The sequence below is a fragment of the Bos mutus genome, chromosome 6 (assembly GCF_027580195.1).
Source record: "Bos mutus isolate GX-2022 chromosome 6, NWIPB_WYAK_1.1, whole genome shotgun sequence".
In the NCBI taxonomy this organism is placed as follows: domain Eukaryota; kingdom Metazoa; phylum Chordata; class Mammalia; order Artiodactyla; family Bovidae; genus Bos; species Bos mutus.
This window is the reverse complement of record NC_091622.1, coordinates 24,999,052-25,025,503: the sequence shown is the minus strand read 5'-3', so window position 1 is coordinate 25,025,503 and position 26,452 is coordinate 24,999,052. Positions and strand designations below refer to the sequence as shown.

The window sequence follows — 26,452 nt, the reverse complement described above, 5'->3', positions numbered from 1 at the left end:
TTCATAAGTTACTGATGACATTTAACATGATGACATTGGTAAAGATTCAAGTAGTGCATCATCCCTACCATATCAGCAGAGGCACAAGCAATCACTGACACCAACCACATGTTTAATGGACACTCTTTGCCCCACATTCTCATGTTCACAGAACCTTACAAAGGTCCATTCATTGTTAAAGAATAAGAGTACTTTCATTCACTTGACCTGCATTATTCAGAATAGTTTTCAGTTTTCTTCACTCCTAATCTTATATTACTGTACTAAGATATGACAATAGTATATTCTGTATGGTAAGATTTAGGTGACCAGGTTACTGTAGGGTGGGAATGGTCTGTTTCATGGAATTTTCTCAGAAACAGAAGAGGGTTAATCTGAATAACCTTTGAGTTTGAGTGTGTTTGATGCTTAATTTTTTTTTTCTTTAATAACTTGACATTTCCGGTCTTACTAAGCATCAGTTCAGTTCAGTTCAGTTCAGTCGCTCAGTCGTGTCCGACTCTTTGCAACCCCATGAATCACAGCACACCAGGCCTCCCTGTCTATCACCGTCTCCCGGAGTTCACTCAAACTCACTTCCATGGAGTCAGTGATGCCATCTAGCCATCTCATCCTCTGTCGTCCCCTTTTCCTCCTGCCCCCAATCCCTCCCAGCATCAGAGTCTTTTCCAATAAGTCAACTCTTCGCATGAGGTGGCCAAAGTACTGGAATTTCAGCTTTAGCATCATTCCTTCCAAAGAACAGCCAGGGCTGATCTCCTTTAGAATGGACTGGTTGGATCTCCTTGCAGTCCAAGGGACTCTCAAGAGTCTTCTCCAACACCACAGTTCAAAAGCATCAATTCTTTGGCGCATAGCAATATAAAAATGGAATATTTGCTAAAAAGAGGATCTTATGAAAAATCCTTAAAGTGATCACTTGCACTCTAACTTGTATTTTTGAGTTGAAGAAGTATGTGGAGATTGGAATAAAATGTACAGACTATAGGACTTTCTGGGGAAGTTTGTTTTGTGGTTTATTCAGAAGTAATAGCCTAGGTTTGACTTTGCCTCCACTAGTTACCTTCTGGAATGGGCAAATTTAACTCAGATAACCATTATATCTACTACTGTGGGCAAGAATCCCTTAAATGGAGTAGCCATCATAATCAACAAGAGTCCAAAATTCAGTACTTGGATGCAATCTCAAAAACAACAGAATGATCTCTGTTTGTTTCCAAGGCAAACCATTCAATATCACAGTACTCCAAGTCTATGCCCTGACCAGTAGCACTGAAGAAGTTGAGGTTGAATGGTTCTATGAAGACCTACAAGAGCTTCTAGAACTAACACCCAAAAAAGATGTCCTTTTCATTACAGGGGACTGGAATGCAAAACTAGGAAGTCAAGATATACCTGGAGTAACAGGCAAATTTGGTCTTGGAATGCAGAATGAAGCAGGGCAAAGGCTAAGAGAGTTTTGCCAAGAGAATGCACTAGTCATAGCAAACACCCTCTTCTAACAACACAAGAGAAAACTGCACATGGACATCACCAGATGGTCAATACCAAAATCATATTTATTATATTCTTTGCAGCCAAAGATGGAGAAGCTCTATACAGTCAGCAAAAACAAGACTGGGAGCTGACTGTGGCTCAGATCATGAACTTCTTATTGCCAAATTCAGACTTAAATTGAAAAAAGTAGGGAAAACCACTAGACCACTCAGGTATGACCTAAATCAAATCCATTACAATTATACAGTGGAAATGAGAAATAGATTTAAGGGAATAGATCTGATAGAGTGTCTGATGAACTATGGATGGAGGTTCATGACATTGTACAGGAGACAGGGATCAAGACCATCCATAAGAAAAAGATATCTAAAAAAGCAAAATGGCTATCTGAGGAGGCCTTACAAATATCTGTGAAAAGAAGAGAAGCAAAAAGCAAAGAGGAAAGGAAAAATATACCCATTTGAATGCAGAGTTCCAAAGAACAGCAAGGAGAGATAAGCAAGACTTCCTCAGTGATAAATGCAAAGAAATAGAGGAAAACAATAGAATGGGAAAGACTGGAGATCTCTTCAAGAAAATTAGAAATACCAAGGGAACATTTCATGCAAAGATGGGCACAATAAAGAACAAAAATGGTATGGACCTAACAGAAGCAGAAGATATTAAGAAGAGGTGGCAAGAATACACAGAAGAACTGTACAAAAAAGATCTTCATGACCCAGATAATCACGATGGTGTGATCACTCATCTACAACCAGGCATCCTGGAATGTGAAGTCAAGTGGGCCTTAGGAAGCATCACTACAAACAAAGCTAGTGGAGGTGATGGAATTCCAGTTGAGCTATTTCAAATTATAAAAGATGATGCTGTGAAAGTGCTGCACTCAATATGCCAGCAAATTTGGAAAACTCAGCAGTGGCCACAGGACTGGAAAAGGTCCGTTTTCATTCCAACCCCAAAGAAAGGCAATGCCAAAGAATGCTCAAACTACCACACAATTGCACTCAATTGCTAGCCAAGTAATGCTCAAAATTCTTCAAGCCAGGCTTCAACAGTATGTGAACCATGAATTTCCACATATTCAAGCTGGTTTTAAGAAAGACAGAGGAATCAGAGATCAAATTGCCAACATCCATTGGATTATTGAAAAATCTAGAGAGTTCCAGAAAAACATCTATTTCTGCTTTATTGACTATGCCAAAGCCTTTGACTGTGTGGATCACAATAAACTGGAAAATTCTTCAAGAGATGGGAATACCAGACCACCTGACCTGCCTCCTGAGAAATCTGTATGCAGGTCAAGAAGCAAAAGTTAGAACTGGACATGGAACAACAGACTCGTTCTAAATAGGGAAAGGAGTACATCAAGGCTGTATATTGTCACCCTGCTTATTTAACTTATATGCAGAGTACATCATGAGAAACGCTGGGCTAGATGAAGCACAAACTGGAATCAAGATTGCTGGGTGAAATATCAATAATCTCAGATATGCAGATGACACCACCCTTATGGCAGACAGCGAAGAAGAACTAAAGAGCCTCTTGATGAAAGTGAAAGAGAAGAGTGAAAAAGTTGGCTTAAAACTCAACATTCAGAAAACTAAGATCATGACATCTGATCCCATCACTTCACGGGAAATAGTTGGGGAAACAGTGGAAACAGTGACAGACTTTATTTTGGGGGGCAAAATAAAGTCAAAATCACTGCAGATGGTGACTACAGCTATGAAATTAAAAGACGCTTACTCCTTGGAAGGAAAGTTATGACCAACCTAGACAGCATATTAAAAAGCAGAGACATTACTTTGCCAACAAAGGTCCGTGTAGTCAAAGCTGTGGTTTTTCCAGTAGACATGTATGGGTGTAAGAGTTGGACTTTAAAGAAAGCTGAGCACCTGAGAATTGATGCTTTTAAAGTGTGGTGTTGGAGAAGACTCTTGAGAGTCCCTTGGACTGCAAGGAGATCCAACCAGTCCATCCTAAAGGAAATCAGTCCTGAATATTCATTGGAAGGACTAACGCTAAAGCTGAAACTCCAATTCTTTGGCCACCTGATGTGAAGAACTGACTCATTTGAAAAGACCCTGATGCTCTGAAAGATTGGAGGTGGGAGGAGAGGGGATGACAGAGGATGAGATGGTTGGATGGCATCACTGACTTGATGGACATGAGTTTGAGTAAACTCTGGGAGCTGGAGATGGAGAGGGAAGCCTGGTGTGCTGCATTCCATGGGGTTGCAAAGAATCAGACACTACTTAGCGACTGAACTTAACTGAATTGAACTGAGTTACCTCCTGTGTACTCTTGGGAAGTTATTTCATAGCTTTATACCAGGAATTCCTACACATAAAGTAAGGTTTTTGGAACAGATGGTCCAATTTTTTTATTAGCTTTGTTCTTTGCTGGATAACTCAAGGATTTTGATGTGTTGGGTTTTGTTTTTGAAATCAAAAATTTTAAGATCTGTAAGTGACCTGAAGTATCAGATTTCCTAAAAATCCACCCAAACATCATTGGTTGCGACTAGAAATTAATTCCCTTTCTTTATTATTCTTCATAACAGTTCAGGATAGCTATAGATAACAACAACAACAACAAAAACTTAATTTAGGGTAGTTTGACCAAATAGTTTGATTTTTATCATGTAAAAAATATTTAGAAGTAGATAGTCCAGGGTTGATATGGCAACCTTAGGTATTATTAGGATGCAGGTTCTTTTTCCATCTTTACTTGTGGCTTTTAACCTCATCTTGCCACCTCAAGATTCTCAGATGGCTGTTGTACTTCCAGCACTAATTTCTCATTCCAGGAAGGAAGAGGGAAGGGTAAGGGGCAGCAGAGTCTGACTCTTTTCAAGAACTATCCTACAAGCCCTATCTATTTCTAAAAAATAAAACCATATGCAAATAGAAGTCCTTTGTTGTGATCAAAACTGTGTCATATGGCTCTCTAGCTGCAAGAGAAGCTGGTAAATATAGTTTTTTTGGTGGTTGTACCAACACTCTGAACAAAACTGTGTTTCTGTTACTATGAATGAAAAGAAGAAAACAAGCAATGCCTCTAATACCCCTTAATTCTCAAAATCACACATGAAAAATTGTTCTCAAATTAATCAGAGAACTGCACATCATTACACTGCACATTTCCATTAAAGTATTACCTGTGGGAGATAATCTTTTTTTTTAGTTGGGAGGCTGTGGTGGGGCTTTGTTGCTGCACATGGGCTTTCTCTAGGTATGCAGGCTTCTGACTATGGTGGCTTCTCTTGTTGCAGAGTGCAGCAAGACTAGGCACACAGACTTCAACAGTTGCAGCACGTGGGCTCAGTAGTTGTGGCTCATGGGCTTAGTTGGTCCACAGTGTGTGGGATTTTCCCAGACCAGAGATCAAACTGGTGTCCCCAGCATTGCAAGGTTGATTCTTAACCCCTGGACCACCAGGAAAGTGCTGGGGAAATCCATTCATAATGAAAGAATCTCTGAAGAAGTCCTAAGAGTGCTGAGAAAGTGGTTCACAATTTAAGATGCAGGAATAATCACAGTTCAATATCATCTATATGTACTCACCTTCCCATCAGCAATGCTTAATGTCTGAATCAGATATTAAAGTTGATGCAAACATAAATAGTAATCTAGACCAGGGTTGGGAAACAATTTATGTAAAGGGAAAAAAGTAAATAGTTCAGGCTCTGTGAGACATATGGTCTTAACCATTGTAGAGTGACAATAGCTATAAATGATATATTAACATATGAGTGCATCAGGGTTCCAATAAAGTTTTATTTACAAAAGTAGTCAGTGGGCCAGGTCTGCCTGCAGTCCATAGTTTGCCAACCCCTGATCTAGATTATCTTTATGGTTTTTCTTTTTAAAAAACAATATTTTACTGAAGTATAGTTGGTTTAAAATGTTGTGTAAGTTTCTACCATACAGCAAAGTGATTAAGTTATTGTATTTTTTTATTAATTAAGCTAGGGCACCACAGGCATATTCTAAGAGAAAGATCTTCACTTAGCTATTAAACATAGCCCAGTGGCAGTGTATTTTAAATTGAAGTATTTTGCAGATCTCAATTTATTATAGAAATGAGCTGTTTGAGTCTCCCTGGCTCTGCAGAGTGCTCCAGTAATGCAATTCCAGCTTGAGAGGCACATACCACTCTAGGTCAAGTGCTGACATTGCAGGAAATTTTGGCAGTTGAGGGACTGTCACAGCCACCAGGGCAGATGGAATTACTCTGTACTCTCTCTCTCTCTTTTGGCTAATTGGATTACTCTTCAGAGAAGGATGTTTGATAAAGTCAGATTAATAGGGGGATCCTCTTTAGCCAGCAAGGAACATACTTTCCTGAATGGAAGCAATGGGATGAGTTATCAAAACATAGGTGTCTGAGCTATAAGAAACACCTTTAGGACCAAAAGTAAAAGATCAAAGGGGTCCTATTAGCTACAAATACAAAGCTCCAGTATCTTGTTCTTCTAGTTCATGGACAAGAATTAAATATGCACTCTGAGTCAAATAGGACATAAACCTATTGCTGTTTTAGTCACTAAATCGTGTCCGACTCTTTTGTGATGCCATGGTCTGTAGAACACCAGGCTCCTCAGTCCATGGGGTTTCCCAGGCAAGACTACTGGAGTGGTTTGTCATTGCCTAGTCCAAGGGGTCTTCCTGACCCAAAGATTGAACCCAAGTCTCCTGCCTTGGAAGGCGGGTGCTTTACTGCTGAGCCACCAGGGAAGCCCAAAGGCCTGTACTTTATCTTTTTTTGCCATATTTCTTAGAACAGGCCTCCTTGCACAGTAGGAGACAAGTGAGAGTTATGATTCTGTGATAGTCATGTATGGTAGTAGAAAAGTCTCCCCACTAGAGACCATCTGGATTATCAGTCTAGCTCCACAGGTAGCCTTCAAGCCTCATTTTTCTTTTCAATCTTCAGGTATAATGCCAACCATGGAAAATTTGTATGGAAATGAAATGAGATACGAAATATAGAGCTTCAAGGGGCACAACAGATACTCAAAAACCATTAGTTCTACTTATTTACATCCCTCAAAAATTAAAACCACTGGGCTGTGTGATTTAGTCCCTTTCATGAAGGAAAGTGTGGTTTGTCCTTCTACTGGGGTCAGTGGTCTATCCTGAACATATTCGTCTGTGATTATATGTAAGAACTCTTCTTTGATCCCTTTGCATGAGAGATGGAATCTTCCCAGAAAGCCAAGGCTCTCCTCAAAACCCACACTGCAGTGGAAATGCTCTCTCCCCACAAAAGGAACATTGTCTAATAGCCGTGAAATGTTCTTTCCCATGGTGCATGGTGTGTTTTGACATCCACGTAATGTATGGTCAGTGGGAAAACCAAAGTCTATGTCATAGACCTCTGCTGAGTTGGGTGGACTAACAAGATTATAGCTTTCAATTGGAAATATAGAATATGACCCAAAGAAAGAAATACTTCTGAGGCAGGGCACACCGTAGGGCCCATTTGGAAGCAATTACCATCATGGTACAAATGCAGAATTTGTATCTTAGTTCTGCAGTTCATAGGATGGGTTACAATTTGAACATGATTATTTGTTTTTTTTTCAGGATAATTTGTTTTCCTTCATACTAGTTATGATGCCTGAGACAACCCCTGCATCCTTCCACAACCACATTTTGTTCTAGACTTAATGTAGCAACAGGTATCCTTAGGGCTGTCTCCTAATGTGTGTGTCCTGAGCTCTGTGTCAAGAATCTCATGTTTTCATCTGAATATCTTTCAGACCAAAAGTAGTTTCATGCCACAATCAGACTTTTTTAGTAAACCTATTTCTATGACTGAGACTCTTGCCACTCTTTTTGAAAGTTGGAGAAAATCCAGGGAGATTAATGACCAACACAATCCTCTCTAGAAATTAAAATTGCAGCATTAACAGTTGATGAAAGCATGGTTTGTTTGGTCTAAGTAGGGTAGTTACATAAAGAAGTTAGTCATGCTGCCGGTTGCCACGAATCTAAGATCTTCCGAGGAATATAAAAATTAAGAGTATTGAGCCTTTTTTGAAGAACTGTTGTCATTTCCAACATTGTCCCCGGGCAATCTGATTCCAGCCCAGCTGAAGAAGTTTTCAGCCAACATCACCCCATCTAGTGTACACAGAAATTGCAAGACTTAAAAGGTATATGCTGGCAATCGGTATAAAACAGTGGGCTTCAGACAACTACAAAGCTGCTGAGGATGGACTATGTTTCTACGTGATTGCTGTCACTCTGGAATATGCTGTGTGGTTCATGGTGATCTTTTATGTTATATTGATGTCATTCCAAACTTCAAATAGTAGGGTATTAAGTCTGAGTTAAGTTACCCTGCCTTTCTTTCCCTGCTTTCCTTTCCTAGGCAATTCATAGAATTTGTATACTGCACCAGCAGTTTTTATCTTTCCTTACATTTGCCAGCAAGATGCAGTTTACTTTGACACAGCACATAACTACAGACGTGCTAAAAGACTTCTGGAAATCATTTATCCCAGCCCTCATCCCCTCCCTAAAGCCAATGCTGGATTTCCGAGGGAGATGGCTTCATTTTTCCTAGTCTGGTGGCTCTCAAATTTGGGTACATCAGAATCACATGAGGTCTTGTTAAAACACAGATCCCTGGGCACCACCCTCAGAGTTTCTAATTCAGTAGATAGGGAGCTTGCATTCCTAACACGTTCCACAGATGCTCCTGCTACTCATCAGAGAAGCACACTTTGAAAACCATATTCCTCCCAAAGTGAGGCAACGGTTGAGAGAAAGCACCTTTCTCAACTGACACTTTACTTGTTTATTATTTTAATTGATTAAATAATGTAGCATTATCAGTAATCTACTTCCAGTGATCAAGATTAGAATGTGTTTCCCAGCCTAGAGAAAGACTTCAACATTAACACAACTCCAGTGGTATTGCAGGAGGAATGTGCTATTAGGGGCTGGCTAAATTGTGCTGCTGCTTCTCCTCCCCTCTCCCTTCACCTTCCCCTTTCCCCTCTTCCTCCTTCCCTTTCTCCTTCTAACTATTATTACATATTTTTGTTTCTAGGAGCTTCAGCTGCAATCTGGACTTAAGGCCAATATGGATGTTCAAGGTGGTCTAGCTATTGATATTACAGGTGCCATGGAGTTTAGTCTATGGTATCGTGAATCTAAAACCCGAGTGAAAAATCGGTAAGCATTTGTATTGTACTCTATGAAAAGAACCACAGATATTTCTTTTTTAATTTTATTGAAGTATAGTTGATTTACAATGTTAATTTCTGCTATATAGCAAACTGATTCAGTTTTATTGATACATATATATGTTGTTTTTCATATTCTTTTCCATTATGGTTTATCATAGAATATTGAATATAGTTCCCTGTGCTATATAGTAGGACCTTGTTATTTATCCATTCTATATATAATAATTTGCCACTTCTAATAGCAAACTCCCAGTCCTTCCCTTTGCCATCCCACTCCCCCTTGGCAACCACGAGTCTGTTCTCTATATGCAGAGATATGTTTTTGGAATCCTTTAACCTTCCAACCCCTCAAAATCTATGCTTTCTATTTGTAATCATTAAATCATAGAGTAGGGAGTAACCATGGGAAGTCATTCTTACCATAGATCCTCATGAGCAGGTAGGTATCTAATACAACTTAGAGAAGGATCTTTTTGCTTTTAAAGACATCCATGGACACCTTGCCCAGTGGGTGAGACATCCATCTTCTCTTGGTATTCCACTTTCAGTTCAGTTCAGTCGCTCAGTCGTGTCCAGCTCTTTACGACCCTATGGACTTCAGCATGCCAGGCTTCCCTGTCCATCACCAACTCCTGGGGCTTGCTCAAACTCATGACCATCGAGTTGGTGATGCCATCCAACCATCTCATTCTCTGTTATCCCCTTCTCCTGCCTTCAGTCTTTCCCAAAATCAGGGTCTTTTCCAAGGAGTCAGTTCTTCGCATAAGGGGGACAAAGTACTGGAGCTTCAGCATCAGTCCTTCCAATGAATATTCAGGACTGATTTCCTTTAGGATTGACTGGTTTGATCTCTTTGAAGTCCAAGGGACTCTCAAGAGTCTTCTCCAACACCACAGTTCAAAAGCATCAATTCTTCAGTGCTCGGCTTTCTTTATGGTCCAACTGTCACATCCATACATGACTACTGGAAAAACCAAAGCTTTAACTAGACAGACCTTTGTTTTGCTTTTTAATACGCTGTCTAGGTTGGTCATAGCTTTTCTTCCAAGGAGCAAGTGTCTTTTAATTTCATGGCTGCAGTCATAAAATTAGCAGGGTAACAAAATATTCCACTTTAGTAGTTGACAATGCTGTCAGAAAACTTTACTTTTAAGCAAATTATTTTAGCTTATCCCTCTTGTTGAGATTTAAAATCTTTCTTCTTTTGCTGTCTTCAGTGGAGAAAAATAAAAAGATGATCACTTTTGTGCAGAATTTAAGTCTTAAATATTCTGAGTCCTTTAAGTGTATTTATCAGTGTTCATTTTTCTAAACAGAATTTCCTCAGGTCATTTAGCTTTTTTAATTGACCCATCAGATCAAATGAAAGCATTTTATTTTGACCTTAAAGCATCTTTGAACTAGCATTATAATCAAAAGAATTTTTCTTCTGTTTGTTATAGTATTGAAGAAAAGAAAATGAAAAATGAAATTGATTTTTACATTTTTGGATATTTAAAAATACAGTGGGGCAGAAGTGAGATAGGAGTGCTAAAATTAGATTTTTAAAATTTATTTTGAACAATGGGTGAAAGAATTGAGAAAAATCAAAAGGTAGCACACTTAACATGAAAGATGACCTTCAGGGTTACTGAAAGGAACCAAAGAATGAGAAATGGGAGAAGCTTTCAGAGGGATAAGCAATATAATTTAGGGCTTCCCACCAAATCAGTCATCATTCTCCTCTTTTTCATGTATTTTCTGGATAGAAGTTTTCCCAAATTAAACTGAGTTGAATTATTTGCGTAAGGAAGTCAACAACAGCAATGCCAAAAAAATAGCTGGCTTTTTAAAAGGGACACAATATCCCTAAGTGTCTGCCAGTGTCCACATTATAGCCAATTCATCTTTAGTTTTCCATTTGCTCATTTAAAGATGATCTAAGCCTTTGTTGCGGAGAAGGCAATGGCACCCCACTCCAGTACTCTTACCTGGAAAATCCCATGGACGGAGGGGCCTGGTGGGCTGCAGTCCATGGGGTCTCTAGAAGTCAGACACGACTGAGCAACTTCACTTAATTTTTTCACTTTCATGCATTGGAGGAGGAAATGGCAACCCGCTCCAGTGTTCTTGCCTGGAGAATCCCAGGGACAGGGGAACCTGGTGGACTGCCGTCTATGGGGTCGCACAGAGTCGGACACGACTGACGCGACTTAGCAGCAGCAGCAGCAGCAGCAGCAAGCCTTTGTTGAGTGTAAGATGTGAGAAGGTATGGTAAAGGATTCAGGGATTTAAATGCTCCCACCTCTGACCTACTTTTCACTGGCAACAACAGCAAGTGTGCTGTGAGTAGGACGGCAAGCATTAGTAGGTCTATCAAAAGAGTGTAAAGTACAACTCATATTTCATCTGAAGTCTGCAATTAAATTAGAGTGGTCCCAGAAGTAAGCCTTCTAGAATTGCATATCCTCTTCATTTTCCCCCAAGACTTTATCCTACTCAGTCCAGTCTGTCTAGGTGATCACTGGAGAACCTATGATATCTGTCCTTTCTGAGCCATGCAATGTACATGCTGTAGGAATTGTTCTTCATGATACTATATATTTTTAAAAAATACCTTGGCAACCATAGACTTCTGTCACCAAAGACCTTTTAGAGAAAGTAATGAAATGAATTAAAATAACTACATAGAAGCCAAAAGAGAGATAAGTACCAAGAAAATTGTTGTAAACATCCACTGTCCTCTGGGTGAGCTTAGATTTTAAGATAATCAGGTATTTCTGACTTTCTGAAAGGACCAGATCCCAGGCATCTTTTCCTCTTGGCTCTTGGTATGCCCTTATCAAACATTAATGCCAGATAGACATTTCATTCCCACATTTAGAACTGAAGGCTGGGAGAGGACTCAGAGGTAAGGCAAATTTTCACTGCCCAATTCCTAGAACTATCCAGGCTCTGGTACCAACAGAATTCTAAGCAAATTTAGGTCACCTTTCCAGTTATCAATGTCAGAAATTCAGACCCCATGGTCTGTTAGTTCAGCTCAGTTAAATGTGATTCATGGATTATTTTGCCCAATTTTTAGGGTAAGTGTGTTAATAACTGGTGGCATCACGGTGGACTCCTCTTTTGTGAAAGCTGGCTTGGAAATTGGTGCAGAAACAGAAGCAGGCTTGGAGTTTATCTCCACGGTGCAGTTTTCTCAGTACCCATTTTTAGTTTGTCTGCAGATGGACAAGGAAGATGTTCCATACAGGTAAGAAACAGGACTTACAGAATGTTCCAGGGACATCAAGAGTTCACCAGGAACTTGCACCCAATTTTGAGCATTCCACAGAAATTAAAGGAAAATGGTAAAACCCAGTGAGACATGAATTTTCTTTAAATGAATAAAGAATAATTGATAAGACTAAAAAAAAAATGTCAGTTTCTAGCATGCCAAGAAACTGTAATGACAAGTTCATTTGATTCTGGAGATAATATCATATTCTAGCCCAGAAATAATTTATCAAGGCAACAAAGAGATTTGATTTAGTGTAAGTTTCCACATAGTTTCAGCAAAAACACTAGATACGTGTTTACTATCAGCTGTTTTCACAGTTTTCTCTTGGATAGAAAGCTCAAAACAGAACATCTGACAATCATTTACCATGGCTTAAAAGCCCAAATGAATTCACAAGTTTTATGTAATCCATATAACAGCAACTTGACCTGGTTTAAGTTTCTCTCAAGCTTAAGTGTTGGGGATTTTGAATTTTAAAAAACATGCTTTTATTAGAGTACTTGTGTGTGTATGCTCAGTCTCTCAGTTGTGTTCAACTCTTTGCGACCCCATGAACTATAGCTTGCCAGGCTCCTCTGTCTGTGGAATTCTCCAGGCAAGAACACTGGAATGGGTAGACATTGCCTTCTCCTGAGGATCTCCTGAGGATCAAACTCAGGTCTTTTACATTACAAGCAGATTCTTTACCATCTGAGCCACCAGGGAAGCTTCCCTGAGGCTATTAAGCAGTTGTTAATTTATATTAACTTATGTCTAGAATGGACTTCCCTGGTGGCTCAGAAGATTAAGAATCCGCCTGCCAATGCAGTAGACCTGGGTTCAATCCTTGGGTCAGGAAGATCCCCTGGAGAAGGGAAAAGCTACCCTCTCTAGTATTCTTGCCTAGAAAATCCAATGGTCAGAGGAGCCTGGCGGACTACAGTCCATGGGATCACGAAGAGTTGGACATGAATGAGTGACTAACACACACACACACACACGCACGCACGCACGCATGCACATGTCTAGAATAAACCTCCATTAACACATTAAAAAGAAAATCAACCTTCCAGTGGTCAAAATGCAGTGACCAGCAGCCCAGGCACAAGGCTAACTGATCTGGTTCCACATTTCACTTGGCCCAGAGCTCTGGGGGTGTTTCCCTGTCAGCATTGTTGGCTTAAACCCAGATGGATTTGCTCCTTACTAAAAGGGGTATACCCCAAAGGCAGGGCCCCTGGAATGAGGGATGGGAGACATAGCAAGGCCTACAAAGCTTAGCAGCATCTCCAAAAATCTGAGAGGCATTTGGTCTTTCATGCCAGAAAAATGAGTGGCAGGACTCTCATATCCCAGGCCTGTGAAGTGTATCTGTTAGCGGGAAGAGAAATGGGAAGAAAAAAATCACCCCATTCGTGGGAACGAAAGCTTTGGTACTGACGTCCTTTCTCAATTGGCTTTGACTCAGAAGCTTGAAGTGTTCATTCAATAACTGGGCTCTGATGGGTGTGGTGTGACTTTAATATGTGTGTGATTTTGTTATTGTTGTTGTTATGCAGGCAATTTGAGACAAAATATGAAAGGCTGTCCACAGGCAGAGGTTACGTTTCTCGGAAGAGAAAAGAAAGCCTAATAGGAGGATGTGAATTCCCGCTGCACCAAGAGAACTCTGACATGTGCAAGGTGGTGTTTGCTCCTCAACCAGAGAGCAGTTCCAGTGGTTGGTTTTGAAACTGATGGGGGCTGTTTCATTAGACTTCATCTCGCCAGAAGGGATAGGATGTGACATGCCTAAGTATTGCTCTCTGAGAGCACAGTGTTTACATATTTACCTGTATTTAAGAGTTTTGTAGAACGTGATGAAAAACCTCACATAATTAAGTTTGGGCCTGAATCATTTGATACCACCTACAGAGTCATTCTGAGCCACTCTCTGTGATACTTTAGTAGCGTTCTGTTTTCCTGCATCTCTCTCAAATCACATTTACTACTGTGAAACTAATTCTGCCCTAAGAAGAAACCATTGTTTAAAAAAAAAAAGACCTACACACACTAGGGGGGAGCACAGTTTTGTTTCAAAAATGTTCAATCACTGTATGAAGTCCTTGGTAAAATCTTGCATGGCTTGTCTCTACCAAACATGCCCAATCAGGAAAGTGGACACGACTTTTAAAGGCTTCTGTCAACTATGTTCAAGAATTAATATTTATCTCTTCTACTGTTAGTTTTATTGAGCCTTGAGGTAGGAGGCACACAGAATTGACACGTACCATCTCATCTCTGTGCTGGCCACATCGATTGCTAGAAGAAAGCCTGTCAGGCCTCTGCCTCCTGCCTTACAAAAACGTCAGACTGAGCTTATCAGAATTAGAAATACTAACTTCAGGAACTCCATTTGACTTTTTTTGTGCTGTGTCTCTTTGAGACTTCAGTATGGTCCACTGTCCTTTATAAGGAAGATCGTCAAATAGTCATCATTTTTTATCTTTCGATCAATTGTTTTGTGGTGGAAGTTCCAGTCTGTTGGACTATAATCTACAAAAGCTAGGAGAACTTAATAATACTTTAAGAAACTGATGGATTTGGATTCTAAAATATGAAATCAAGAAAAGAATGTCTCTATCTGTACAAATTAAAAGAAACATTAAAAGAGACATCTCTTACATCTCCTGTATTGGCAGGTGAGTTCTTTACTACTAGCGATCAGTACTTTACTCTTTTTACTGTTGAATAATATCCCGTTATATAAATATGCCATTTATCAGTTGATAGACATTTGGATAGTTTTCACCTTTTCATATGTTAACCATTTTCAAGTATTTACTAATAAAAAGACACATGTGTTAGTGACAGGATCCAAACACATAACAGGTGCTCACTTGTCCATAAAACACACACACACACACACACACACACTATGGGATTTATGGAAGTTTAAGTAGCCCACCATTAGTTGTAAATTTAAGATGATATGTGATGAAATAAATATGTGGAATTCCTACTGAATTGCTTTTGTCTTCTGTTACTTAGTTGTTGTCGTTCAGTCGCTAAATCATGTCCAACTCTTTGCAACCCCAAGCAGCACGCCAGGCTTCCCTGTCTTTACTGTCTCCAGGAGTTTGTTCAGACTAGTGTCCATTGAGTCAATGATGCCATCCAGCCATCCATTAATTTGAGCACCATATTTATCTGTTACCGTCACTTTCTGAGCACAGACACACCTACAACAGAGCCTCTACAGCTCTACAGAATAGGCCAGGTGCTCTAATGAGTGGTCAGAACCCTTTGGAAAATACACTGCTGGAAACAGCAGCAGTCAGAAGCTCTTAAAAACAAGCTCTAAGCCCAGTTTTTTAAAACTTTGGACCAGCACACTTATTGTGTTATTGAGAAAAGAAAAAAGACTAAAAAGCAAGAGGGTTTTGGGGGGTACTGGTAGTGGTGGTGGCATTGGCCTTGGAGGAAACATTCTATAGAGATTCTGTTGTTGCAGCAAAAGCAAGTTGATGCAGAGCACTGAGCTCAAGATGTTGGGAGCTAAGAAACCTCGGCTATGTGATGCTTGGCAAATCCCAGCTACTTCTGTGATAACAGCCTGTGTGGTGTGTGTGTGTGTGTGTGTGTGTGTGTGTGCAGGCTCAGTCGTGTCCAACTCTTTGTGATCCCATGTATGGTAGCCTGCCAGTTTCCTCTGTCCATTGGATTTTTCAAGCAAAAATACTGGAGTGGGTTGCCATGCCCTCCTCCAGGGGATCTTCCCGATCCTGGGATTGAACCCACGACTCTTACATCTCCTACATTGGCAGGTGGGTTCTTTACCACTAGTGAGCAATATTTGACTCTTTTTATGGTTGAATAATATTCCATTACATAAATATACCATTTAACAGTTGATGTTCATTTGGGTAGTTTTCACCTTTAGTTATCATGAGTAATTCTGTCATGAACTTTTGTCTACAAATTTTTGTGTGAGCATATGCTTTTATTTCTCTTGGGTATATGCCTCATAGTAGAATTGCTGGGTCAAACAGCAATTGTATGTTTAGACTTTTAATAATTGCCAAATGCTTTTCACGTGACTACACCATTTTACATTTCCACCAGCAGTGTATAAGGTTTCTGATATCTCCTTATCTTCAACAACAATCTTACTGCCCTTTTTAAATTATAGCCATCCTAGTGGATGTGAAGTGGTACCTCACCATTGTTTCGATTTGTGTTTCCCTAATGACTAATGATGTTGAGCATTCTTCAGTGCACTTACTAGCCACTGCATATTATTACATCTTCTTTGGAGATATGTTTATTCAGATCCTTTGCCTTTTAAAAAATTGGATTATTTGTCTTTATTATTGAGTGGTAAGAATTCCTTATATATTTGGGGTGTAAGTCCCTTGTCAGATAAATAACTTCTGAAAATTTTTTCCATTCTGTGTGATGTCTTTTCACTCTCTTGATAATGTTCTTTGAAACACAAGAGTTTTTAATTGTAGTGAAACCCAAGTAATCTATTTTTCCTTTTGTTGCTTGTACTTTTGGTCACATCCAAGAGGCCACTGGAAGTCCAAGGTCACAAAGATTTACCCCTATGTTTTCTTCTAAGAGTTTCATGCTGCTGCTGCTGCTGCTGCTGCTAAGTCGCTTCAGTCGTGTCCGACTCTGTGTGACCCCAGAGACGACAGCCCACCAGGCTCCCCCATCCCTGGGATTCTCCAGGCAAGAACACTGGAGTGGGTTGCCATTTCCTTCTCTGAGAGTTTCATAGTTAGCTCTAAATTAAATATTTGATCTAGTTTGAATTAGTCTTTATATATGATGTGCAGTAGGGAGTCCAAATTCATTCTTTTGTATGTGGACACCTGGTTGTCCCAACAGCATTTGTTGAAAGTATTTTTTTTCCCCCACTAAATTGTCTTGACATCTTTGTTGAAAAGCAATTGACTGTAAGTGTAAAGGCTCACTTCTGGATTGTTTGTTTTATTCCATTAATCTGCATGTTATCTTTAGTCCAGTAGGATACTCTTTTGATTATTGTTGCTTTATAGTAAGTTTTGAACTTGCAACCTGTGAGTCCACCTACTTTTTTTTTTATTTAACTTTACAATATTGTATTGGTTTTGCCATATATCAAAATGAATCTGCCACAGGTATACATGTGTTCCGCATCCTGAACCCTCCTCCCTCCTCCCTCCCCATACCATCCCTCTGGGTCGTCCCAGTGCACCAGCCCCAAGCATCCAGTATCGTGCATCGAACCTGGGCTGGCGACTCATTTCATATATGATATTATACATATTTCAATGCCATTCTCCCAAATCATCCCACCCTCTCCCTCTCCCACAGAGTCCAAAAGACTGTTCTATACATCAGTGTCTCTTTTGCTGTCTCGTATACAGGGTTATTGTTACCATCTTTCTAAATTCCATATATATGCATTAGTATACTGTATTGCTGTTTTTCTTTCTGGCTTACTTCACTCTGTATAATAGGCTCCAGTTTCATCCACCTTATTAGAACTGATTCAAATGTATTCTTTTAACGGCTGAGTAATACTCCATTGTGTAGATGTACCACTGCTTTCTTATCCATTCATCTGCTGATGGACATCTAGGTTGATTCCATATCCTGGCTATTATAAACAGTGCTGCAATGAACATTGGGGTACACATGTCTCTTTCCCTTCTGGTTTCCTCGGTGTGTATGCCCAGCAGTGGGATTGCTGGATCATAAGGCAGTTCTATTTCCAGTTTTTTAAGGAATCTCCACACTGTTCTCCATAGTGGCTGTACTAGTTTGCATTCCCATCAACAGTGTAAGAGGGTTCCCTTTTCTCCACACCCACTCCAGCATTTATTGCTTGTAGACTTTTGGATCACAGCCATTCTGACTGGCGTGAAATGGTACCTCATAGTGGTTTTGATTTGCATTTCTCTGATAATGAGTGATGTTGAACATCTTTTCATGTGTTTGTTAGCCATCTGTATGTCTTCTTCGGAGAAATGTCTATTTAGTTCTTTGGCCCATTTTTTGATTGGGTCATTTATTTTTCTGGAATTGAGCTGTAGGAGTTGCTTGTATATTTTTGAGATTAGTTGTTTGTTAGTTGCTTCATTTGCTATTATTTTCTCTCATTCTGAAGGCTGTCTTTTCACCTTGATTATAGTTTCCTTTGTTGTGCAGAAGCTTTTAATTTTAATTAGGTCCCATTTGTTTATTTTTGCTTTTATTTCCAATATTCTGGGAGGTGGGTCATAGAGGATCCTGCTGTGATGTATGTCGGAGAGTGTTTTGCCTGTGTTCTCCTCTAGGAGTTTTATAGTTTCTGGTCTTATGTTTAGATCTTTAATCCATTTTGAGTTTATTTTTGTGTATGGTGTTAGAAAGTGCTCTAGTTTCATTCTTTTACAAGTGGTTGACCAGTTTTCCCAGCACCACTTGTTAACGAGATTGTCTTTAGTCCATTGTATATTCTTGCCTCCTTTGTCACAGATAAGGTCTCCATATGTGCGTGGATTTATCTCTGGGCTTTCTATTTTGTTCCATTGATCTATATTTCTGTCTTTGTGCCAGTACCATACTGTCTTGATGACTGTGGCTTTGTAGTAGAGCCTGAAGTCAGGCAGGTTGATTCTTCTAGTTCCATTCTTCTTTCTCAAGATAGCTTTGGCTATTCAAGGTTTTTTGTATTTCCATACAAATTATGAAATTATTTGTTCTAGCTCTGTGAAGAATACCGTTGGTAGCTTGATAGGGATTGCATTGAATCTATAAATTGCTTTGGGTAGTATACTCATTTTCACTATATTGATTCTTCCAATCCATGAACATGGTATATTTCTCCATCTATTAGTGTCCTCTTTGATTTCTTTCACCAGTGTTTTATAGTTTTCTATATATAGGTCTTTAGTTTCTTTAGGTAGATATATTCCTAAGTATTTTATTCTTTCTGTTGCAATGGTGAATGGAATTGTTTCCTTAATTTCTCTTTCTATTTTCTCATTATTAGTGTATAGGAAAGCAAGGGATTTCTGTATGTTGATTTTATATCCTGCAACTTTACTATATTCATTGATTAGTTCTAGTAATTTTCTGGTGGAGTCTTTAGGGTTTTCTATGTAGAGGATCATGTCATCTGCAAACAGTGAGTGTTTTACTTCTTCTTTTCCAATTTGGATTCCTTTTATTTCTTTTTCTGCTCTGATTGCTGTGGCCAAAACTTCCAAAACTATGTTGAATAGTAATGGTGAAAGTGGGCACCCTTGTCTTGTTCCTGACTTTAGAGGAAATGCTTTCAATTTTTCACCATTGAGGATAATGTTTGCTGTGGGTTTGTCATATATAGCTTTTATTATGTTGAGATATGTTCCTTCTATTCCTGCTTTCTGGAGAGTTTTTATCATAAAACGATGTTGAATTTTGTCAAAGGCTTTCTCTGCATCTATTGAGATAATCATATGGCTTTTATTTTTCAATTTGTTAATGTGGTGTATTACATTGATTGATTTGCAGATATTGAAGAATCCTTGCATCCCTGGGATAAAGCCCACTTGGTCATGGTATATGATCTTTTTAATGTGTTGTTGGATTCTGATTGCTAGAATTTTGTTAAGGATTTTTGCATCTATGTTCATCAGTAATATTGGCCTGTAGTTTTCTTTTTTGGTGGCATTTTTGTCAGGTTTTGGTATTAGGGTGATGGTGGCCTCATAGAATGAGTTTGGAAGTTTACCTTCCTCTGCACTTTTCTGGAAGAGTTTGAGTAGGATAGGTGTTAGCTCTTCTCTAAATTTTTGGTAGAATTCAGCTGTGAAGCCGTCTGGACCTGGGCTTTTGTTTGTTGGAAGATTTCTGATTACGGTTTCAATTTCCGTGCTTGTGATGAGTCTGTTAAGATTTTCTATTTCTTCCTGGTCCATTTTTGGAAAGTTGTACTTTTCTAAGAATTTGTCCATTTCTTCCACGTTGTCCATTTTATTGCCATATAATTGCTGATAGTAGTCTCTTATGATCCTTTGTATTTCTGTGTTGTCTGTTGTGATCTCTCCATTTTCATTTCTAATTTTATTGATTTGATTTTTCTCCCTTTGTTTCTTGTATGAAAGGAGAAATTAACAATAACACAATAATAGTGGGAGACTTTAATACCCCACTCACACCTATGGATAGATCACCTAAACAGAAAATTAACAAAGAAACACAAACTTTAAATGATACAATAGACCAGTTAGACCTAATTGATATCTATAGGACATTTCATCCCAAAACAATGAATTTCACCTTTTTCTCAAGCACACACGGAACCTTCTCCAGGATAGATCATATTCTGGGCCATAAATCTAGCCTTGGTAAATTCAGAAAAATTGAAATCATTCCAAGCATCTTTTCTGACCACAATGCAGTAAGATTAGATCTCAATTACAGGAGAAAAACTATTAAAAATAGCAACATATGGAGGCTGAACAACACGCTGCTGAATAACCAACAAATCACAGAAGAAATCAAAAAAGAAATCAAAATTTATATAGAAATGAATGCAAATGAAAACACAACAACCCAAAACCTGTGGGACACTGTAAAAGCAGTCCTAAGGGGAAAGTTCATAGCAATACAGGCATACCTCAAGAAACAAGAAAAAAGTCAAATAAATAATCTAACTCTACACCTAAGGAAACTAGAAAAGGAAGAAATGAAGAACCCCAGGGTTAGTAGAAGGAAAGAAATCTTTAAAATTAGGGCAGAAATAAATGCAAAAGAAACAAAAGAGACCATAGTAAAAATCAACAAAGCCAAAAGCTGGTTCTTTGAAAGGATAAATAAAATTGACACACCTACTTTGTTCTTTCTCAAGATTGTTGTGGCTATCCTGAGTCCCTTGAGTTTCCATATGAATTTTAGGATTTAGCTTGTCAATTTCCACAAACACAGCTGGGATTCTGATAAGGATTATATTGAATCTGTGCATCAGTTCGAGAAGTATTACCATCTTAACAATATTAGATCTCCTGATCCATGAATCTGAGACACCTTTCCACTTACTGAAATCTTTTAAAATTTCTTTCAACAATGTTTTATAATTTTCATAATATAAGTTTTGTACTTCTTTTGTCAAATTTATTCCAAGTGTTCTATTATTTTTGATGCTATTGTGAATGGAATTGTTTTCTTACTTTCATTTTTGAATTTTTCATTGCAAGTGTATAGAAATGCAGTTTTTTGTATTTGATCATGTATCCTGCAACCCTGCTGAACTCACTTATTAGTTCTAATATCTTATGATAGATTCCTAAAGATTTTCTATATACAAGATCATATCATCTGTAAATAAAAACTGTTTTACTTCTTCCTTTCCAATGTAAATTGCTTTAATTTTCTTATTGCTTAAATGCCCTGGCTAGAACTTGGAGGCTGAACAGTGAATGGAAGTAGTGAGTGTGGACATAGCGAAGATGGTGGTGCTAGTGACGATGGTGGTGGGGGTGAGAGCAATGAGGGATGATAACCCCAGAACGTGCAAGGAGGGCTCAAATCACTTGGTAATGCTCCAGCTCCATTTTCACTAATTAATTTACTTTAAAATTCATAAAAACTTATTTGAAAGCTTAAAACATATTTAAAATAGTCTAAATGTGCTCCTGTACAGGGAGGAGAGACAGAGTTCAAGATGTCTATCCTGTCCCTGGGCTTCCCACGTGTTTCAGCTGGCTTCTGACATTAAGAGTCTGTTCTGGACTCAGGTTGATCAAATATTCACTGCACTTCCTGCACTAATTTAGTTGTCAACTGAGACAGTGGGGACAGCAGATGGGTGGAACCAGCAGGTTGTGGCTTGAAATTCCAGGTCTACAATCTGTTGGTTGAATGAATTGGGGCATATGACTCTATTTGTCCTCTTTAGAATAGGTATGATAATCCTACTTCACTGGGTGGTTTGACAAATTCCTTGAGATAATGAATATATATAGTGCTGAGCACACAGTGCTGTGCTTAGTCACTCAGTCGTGTCCAACTCTTTGCAACCCCATGGACTGTAGCCCACCAGGCTCCTCTGTCCATGGGATTTCCCAAGCAGGAATACTGGAGTGGATTGCCATTTCCTTCTCCAGGGGATCTTCCCAACCCAGGAATGAAACCCAGGTCTCCCACATTGCAGGCGGATCCTTTACCGACCGCACCACCAAAGCACACAGTAGCATCTGATAAATGTTATTTTCCACTTTAATTAATGTTGTTTTTAGTATTAGAGATGTCATGAGCAATGTTCTTAGTCATCAATGATCAGTTTCAACAAAATGGTATTTGTTTCTACTTTCTACTTCTACCTTCCAACTAGTGAGATATAGCACAGTGGTCATGCTCCTCTAACTCTATGGCCAGGATATCTGAGCCTCTCACATGCAGCATCCAGAGAGTGGGAAGCAGGGAGGGCAGTTTGGAATAAGACCACATGATTTCTTTACCTTTCTTCAGCTACTACTTAACTAGGATTGGCTTCTCTTGTGTATCAGACTCCTTTACTATCCAGGACTTCTAAAACCCCCAGACGGAGCCAGGTCTGTTTGCAGCTTGAGTGTGCAGACAAGCAGTTCACACTCACAGAGCCTACTGCATGACTGCATATTCTATTTGATGAGGTTAGCTGCTGCTGCTGCTGCTAAGTCGCTTCAGTCGTGTCCAACTCTGTGTGACCCCATAGACGGCAGCCCACCAGGCTCCCCCGTCCCTGGGATTCTCCAGGCAAGAACACTGGAGTGGGGTGCCATTGCCTTCTCCGGATGAGGTTAGAGAAGAGCATAAAAGTTGATATCAATAAAAAGTCCACCATTGGAGGTACAATGCTAAGTCGCTTCAGTCGTGTCCGACTCTGTGTGACCCCATAGACGGCGGCCCACCAGGCTCCCCCGTCCCTGGGATTCTCCAGGCAAGAACACTGGAGTAGGTTGCCATTTCCTTCTCCAATGCATGAAAGGGAAAAGTGAAAGTGAAGTCGCTCAGTCGTGTCTGACTCTTCGAAACCCCATGGTCTGCAGCCTACCAGGCTCCTCCGTCCATGGGATTTTCCAGGCAAGAGTACTGGAGTGGGGTGCCATTGCCTTCAATAACTAATCATTTACCTTCCATAGTGGGATTAACATTAATCTAGAATGAGTTAGTAATCCTTTGCTACCCTCCTATTAATAAGAGTTTAATTTGTTCACAGTTGACTTGGAACATCACATAAACCTGTATGCTATTTTCATCCTTCTATTTTTACTAAAAAGATTCCTGCCATAATCTTCTAGGATTACATGTAAAAGTTTGGACCTTCTCTTTCCAGAATAGGATTTAGATTATATTACCTGATTCCTTTGTTGGTGAAAGTGAGTCACCTCCATTCTGTTTTGGGTTACCTATCCCCACCTTTTTAAACTTCTCCCACTCAATTTGCTTGAAGATCAACCATGTAAACACAGTCAAAAGTAAGATTTCCATGTGAGATGAATTAAATTATTGAGATACAAAGAGATGTTTGTGAGTGAAGATGTTCTAATATATTCCCCAATAATGGAAGAAGACATAAGCTTTTCAATAAAATCTGAGAGGACCTTGGTGAAGCCAAAGCACTTATGGGATGATCAGACAGTCCCCAAGACTTAATTATTTGTACTTCACCAAAGTCTTCCACAGTCTCCGAGTTACCCATTCATCATTTTATACAGAACCTCCTAGGCACCATGCACTGCTTTAGGCACTTCATAGGTGGCCTATAATTTCATTCTCAAAATAATCCTATAAGGTAGAAACTGTAATTATACACCTTTCCTGTATGGAGAACTGAAGCACAGAGAGAGAGACTCAGGGCCTTGTGTAAGATCTCATAACCAGTAGAGAACACAGGATTAATCCGAGAGTCTCCCTCTAGCGTTCAAGCACATAATCATCGTCCTCTGCTACCTACCCAGGATTCAGTTTGAGCTCCTAAATCTGGAAGTGAGTTTCCTCTCCACACTTAAATTCAACGTTTCATTCCGGCTTCAACCACATGACTCTTCACAAACAGCACCCCTCATGTTCCTGCCACATATACTCTCCAAACACACCAACAGCCAGCTATTCCAGTTCCTCATCTCTCACCCTTCGTTCTGCCCAAACGAATCTCCCTAAGCAGTTTCCATCGTATTTCCTGTGCGTAGAAGCTGCCAATGACTGAACCACCTGCTTGCAGGTACTTAGTACGTCTACCACCCACCTGGGAATTAAAAAGGGTGAGCTTCTCAAGCTTAGATCCACACTTGGAGAGCCTTGCCCTAGAGAAAAAGAAGATACTTAAAGTCATAAGAAGACTCCCAGTCTCTTCTAAAGTGTGCAAACTGTATGTGTGTGTGTGTGTGTGTGTGTTTAGAAAGTGGGGTTATTGGGTGGGGGAGGGGTTGAAAGCAAGCGTTTGTATCTTAGCAGTGAATACGTATTTCAGCAAATAACAAGGCGCTTCTCATCCCTCAGTCTTCAGGATAATTTTATACAAGTGAAGTGCTAAAATATGAAGTTTCTAAATAAGGTGTTTACATGTTTTGGGGTGGATGATAGGGAGATATCTGTGTCAAAAGTTTTAAGATTGTTCATGACCTTTTATTAGAGGACTTTGTCCCAAGGAAATCATCAGAGATGCTTGGAAAGATTTGTGTTCAAAGATGTCCATGGCAGCATTATTTTCACAGCCCAAAACCATAAGAACTAAGTGCTTAAAATATGAGATTAAGTAAACATGAAATAAGAAATAAGATATAGATGTTAAAAAACATTCCTTTAAAAATATTGGAAGTTAAAGAGGTAGGTTTATAAATTTATAGAAAAAATAGACTACAAAATAGCATGCAAAGTATCAAGTACACTTGCAAGCAATAATATTTGTTTCTGGAGGTATTTTGCTTAGTGATTAAGAATTTTCCCTACTTTTTAGTTTTTAGATTATTTTTACATTTCTAAATTTCCTTCAAAGAACATGTACTATTTTTATAAACAGAAGATATCCCAGTAAGTGGTTTGAGCATTTTTAAGCAAACTGTATAGGAGTGAACTTGAATTTTTCAGTAGCAAATGTGCTATAATGGAGAGGTATATTGTAGCAGTTTATATTTCTTTTTTTTGTCAGTAGTTAATATTTATTGAATGCAACTACAGGCTAGGAGTAATTTGCATTATCTCACAATTCTCTCTTTATAATAATATATAATATGCCACATATTATATGTATATTATAATGTTATCCTATAATGCTCTATCTAGTGTGTGTTTGTGTGGAATATACATACATGTATAATAAAACCTGTTTCACTCTCTATCCAATAGTACTGAAGGTATATAAGCCTTCAGGGATGATTATACTCAAGGGACAATCTGTTGATTGAGGCAGAAAAAATACATGTAAGTTTTTGCTGTGTCTTTGATGACTATCTTTTCACATCACTTCTGTTGGATAAACTTCCTGTCAAAGGGCTTGGGCCATGCTACTGCCCGACACGCTCCTCTCCTTAATGCCCTTCAACAGCTCCCTGCCTTCTGCACAACTAAACAGCTGCTTCACTTTCAGTCTCTTGCTATTGCGCTGGTTTTCTGCTTCTCTTCACACCTAGCCCTCTTTGCGCCACGCCTGCCCCATGCTGGGGCGCTGGCATGGATCTCCTCTTTGCAGCCGTTGGCCAGTTTCCTCTTTCAATCTCCATGCCTTCGACAAGGCTTAGACTAAAGAGCTTCATCAGCGTATCAGGCATTCTCATCATGTTTAAAGGCTTCCTGAAATCCTAACCTCTTCGTGAATCAGAATGTCTGGCATATAGCAGACATTCATTCATTCCTAAAGAACATTAATTCCCTCCACGCTAGAAATACACTAGTGAGATTCTGCCCTCTGAGATTCCAGTATACGCTCAACACACACATAAAGCACACCCAACAAACCTTTTTTTTTTATTGGAGTATAATTGCTTTCCAATGTTGTGTTAGTTTCTGCTGTACAACAGTGTGGATCAGCTATACATATACATATATCCCTCTTGAACCTCCCTCCCCTCCACATCCTACCCCTCTAGGTCATCGCAGAGCACTGACCTGAGCTCCTGGTGCTATACAGCAGCTTCCCACTAGCTATCTATTTTACACATGATGGTGTATAGTGTATACATGTCAATGAACAAATCTTGTATAGACCATTATCATTCTAGGTTTTTTCTAGAATCTTTGACCTAACCTACACTAGTCTGCTGCTGCTGCTGCTGCTGCATCGCTTCAGTCGTGTCCAACTCTGTGCGACCCCATAGATGGCAGCCCACCAGACTCCCCCGTCCCTGGGATTCTCCAGGCAAGAACACTGCAGTGGGTTGCCATTTCCTTCTCCAATGCATGAAAGTGAAAAAATAAAGTGAAGTCGCTCAGTCGTGTCTGACTCCTAGCGACCCCATGGACTGCAGCCCACCAGGCCCTTCCAATCATGGCTAAGAACTGGCTTTAAAATTCCTTCTTTAAAAAGTATCTGT

General features: G+C 39.4%; 1 protein-coding gene across 1 annotated transcript in view; it reads left to right on the top strand.

Moving 5' to 3' along the window:
• The window catches only part of MTTP (microsomal triglyceride transfer protein), a 56,627-nt gene extending 41,663 nt beyond the window's left edge, over positions 1-14,964 (top strand). The window contains exons 16-18 of the mRNA XM_005910303.3: positions 8,563-8,687; positions 11,766-11,936; positions 13,502-14,964. Of these exons, the coding sequence (XP_005910365.2) occupies positions 8,563-8,687; positions 11,766-11,936; positions 13,502-13,673 (468 nt within the window). The 3' untranslated portion in view covers positions 13,674-14,964. The remainder of the gene's footprint in view (positions 1-8,562; positions 8,688-11,765; positions 11,937-13,501) is intronic.
• Positions 14,965-26,452: the final 11,488 nt, after the last annotated feature.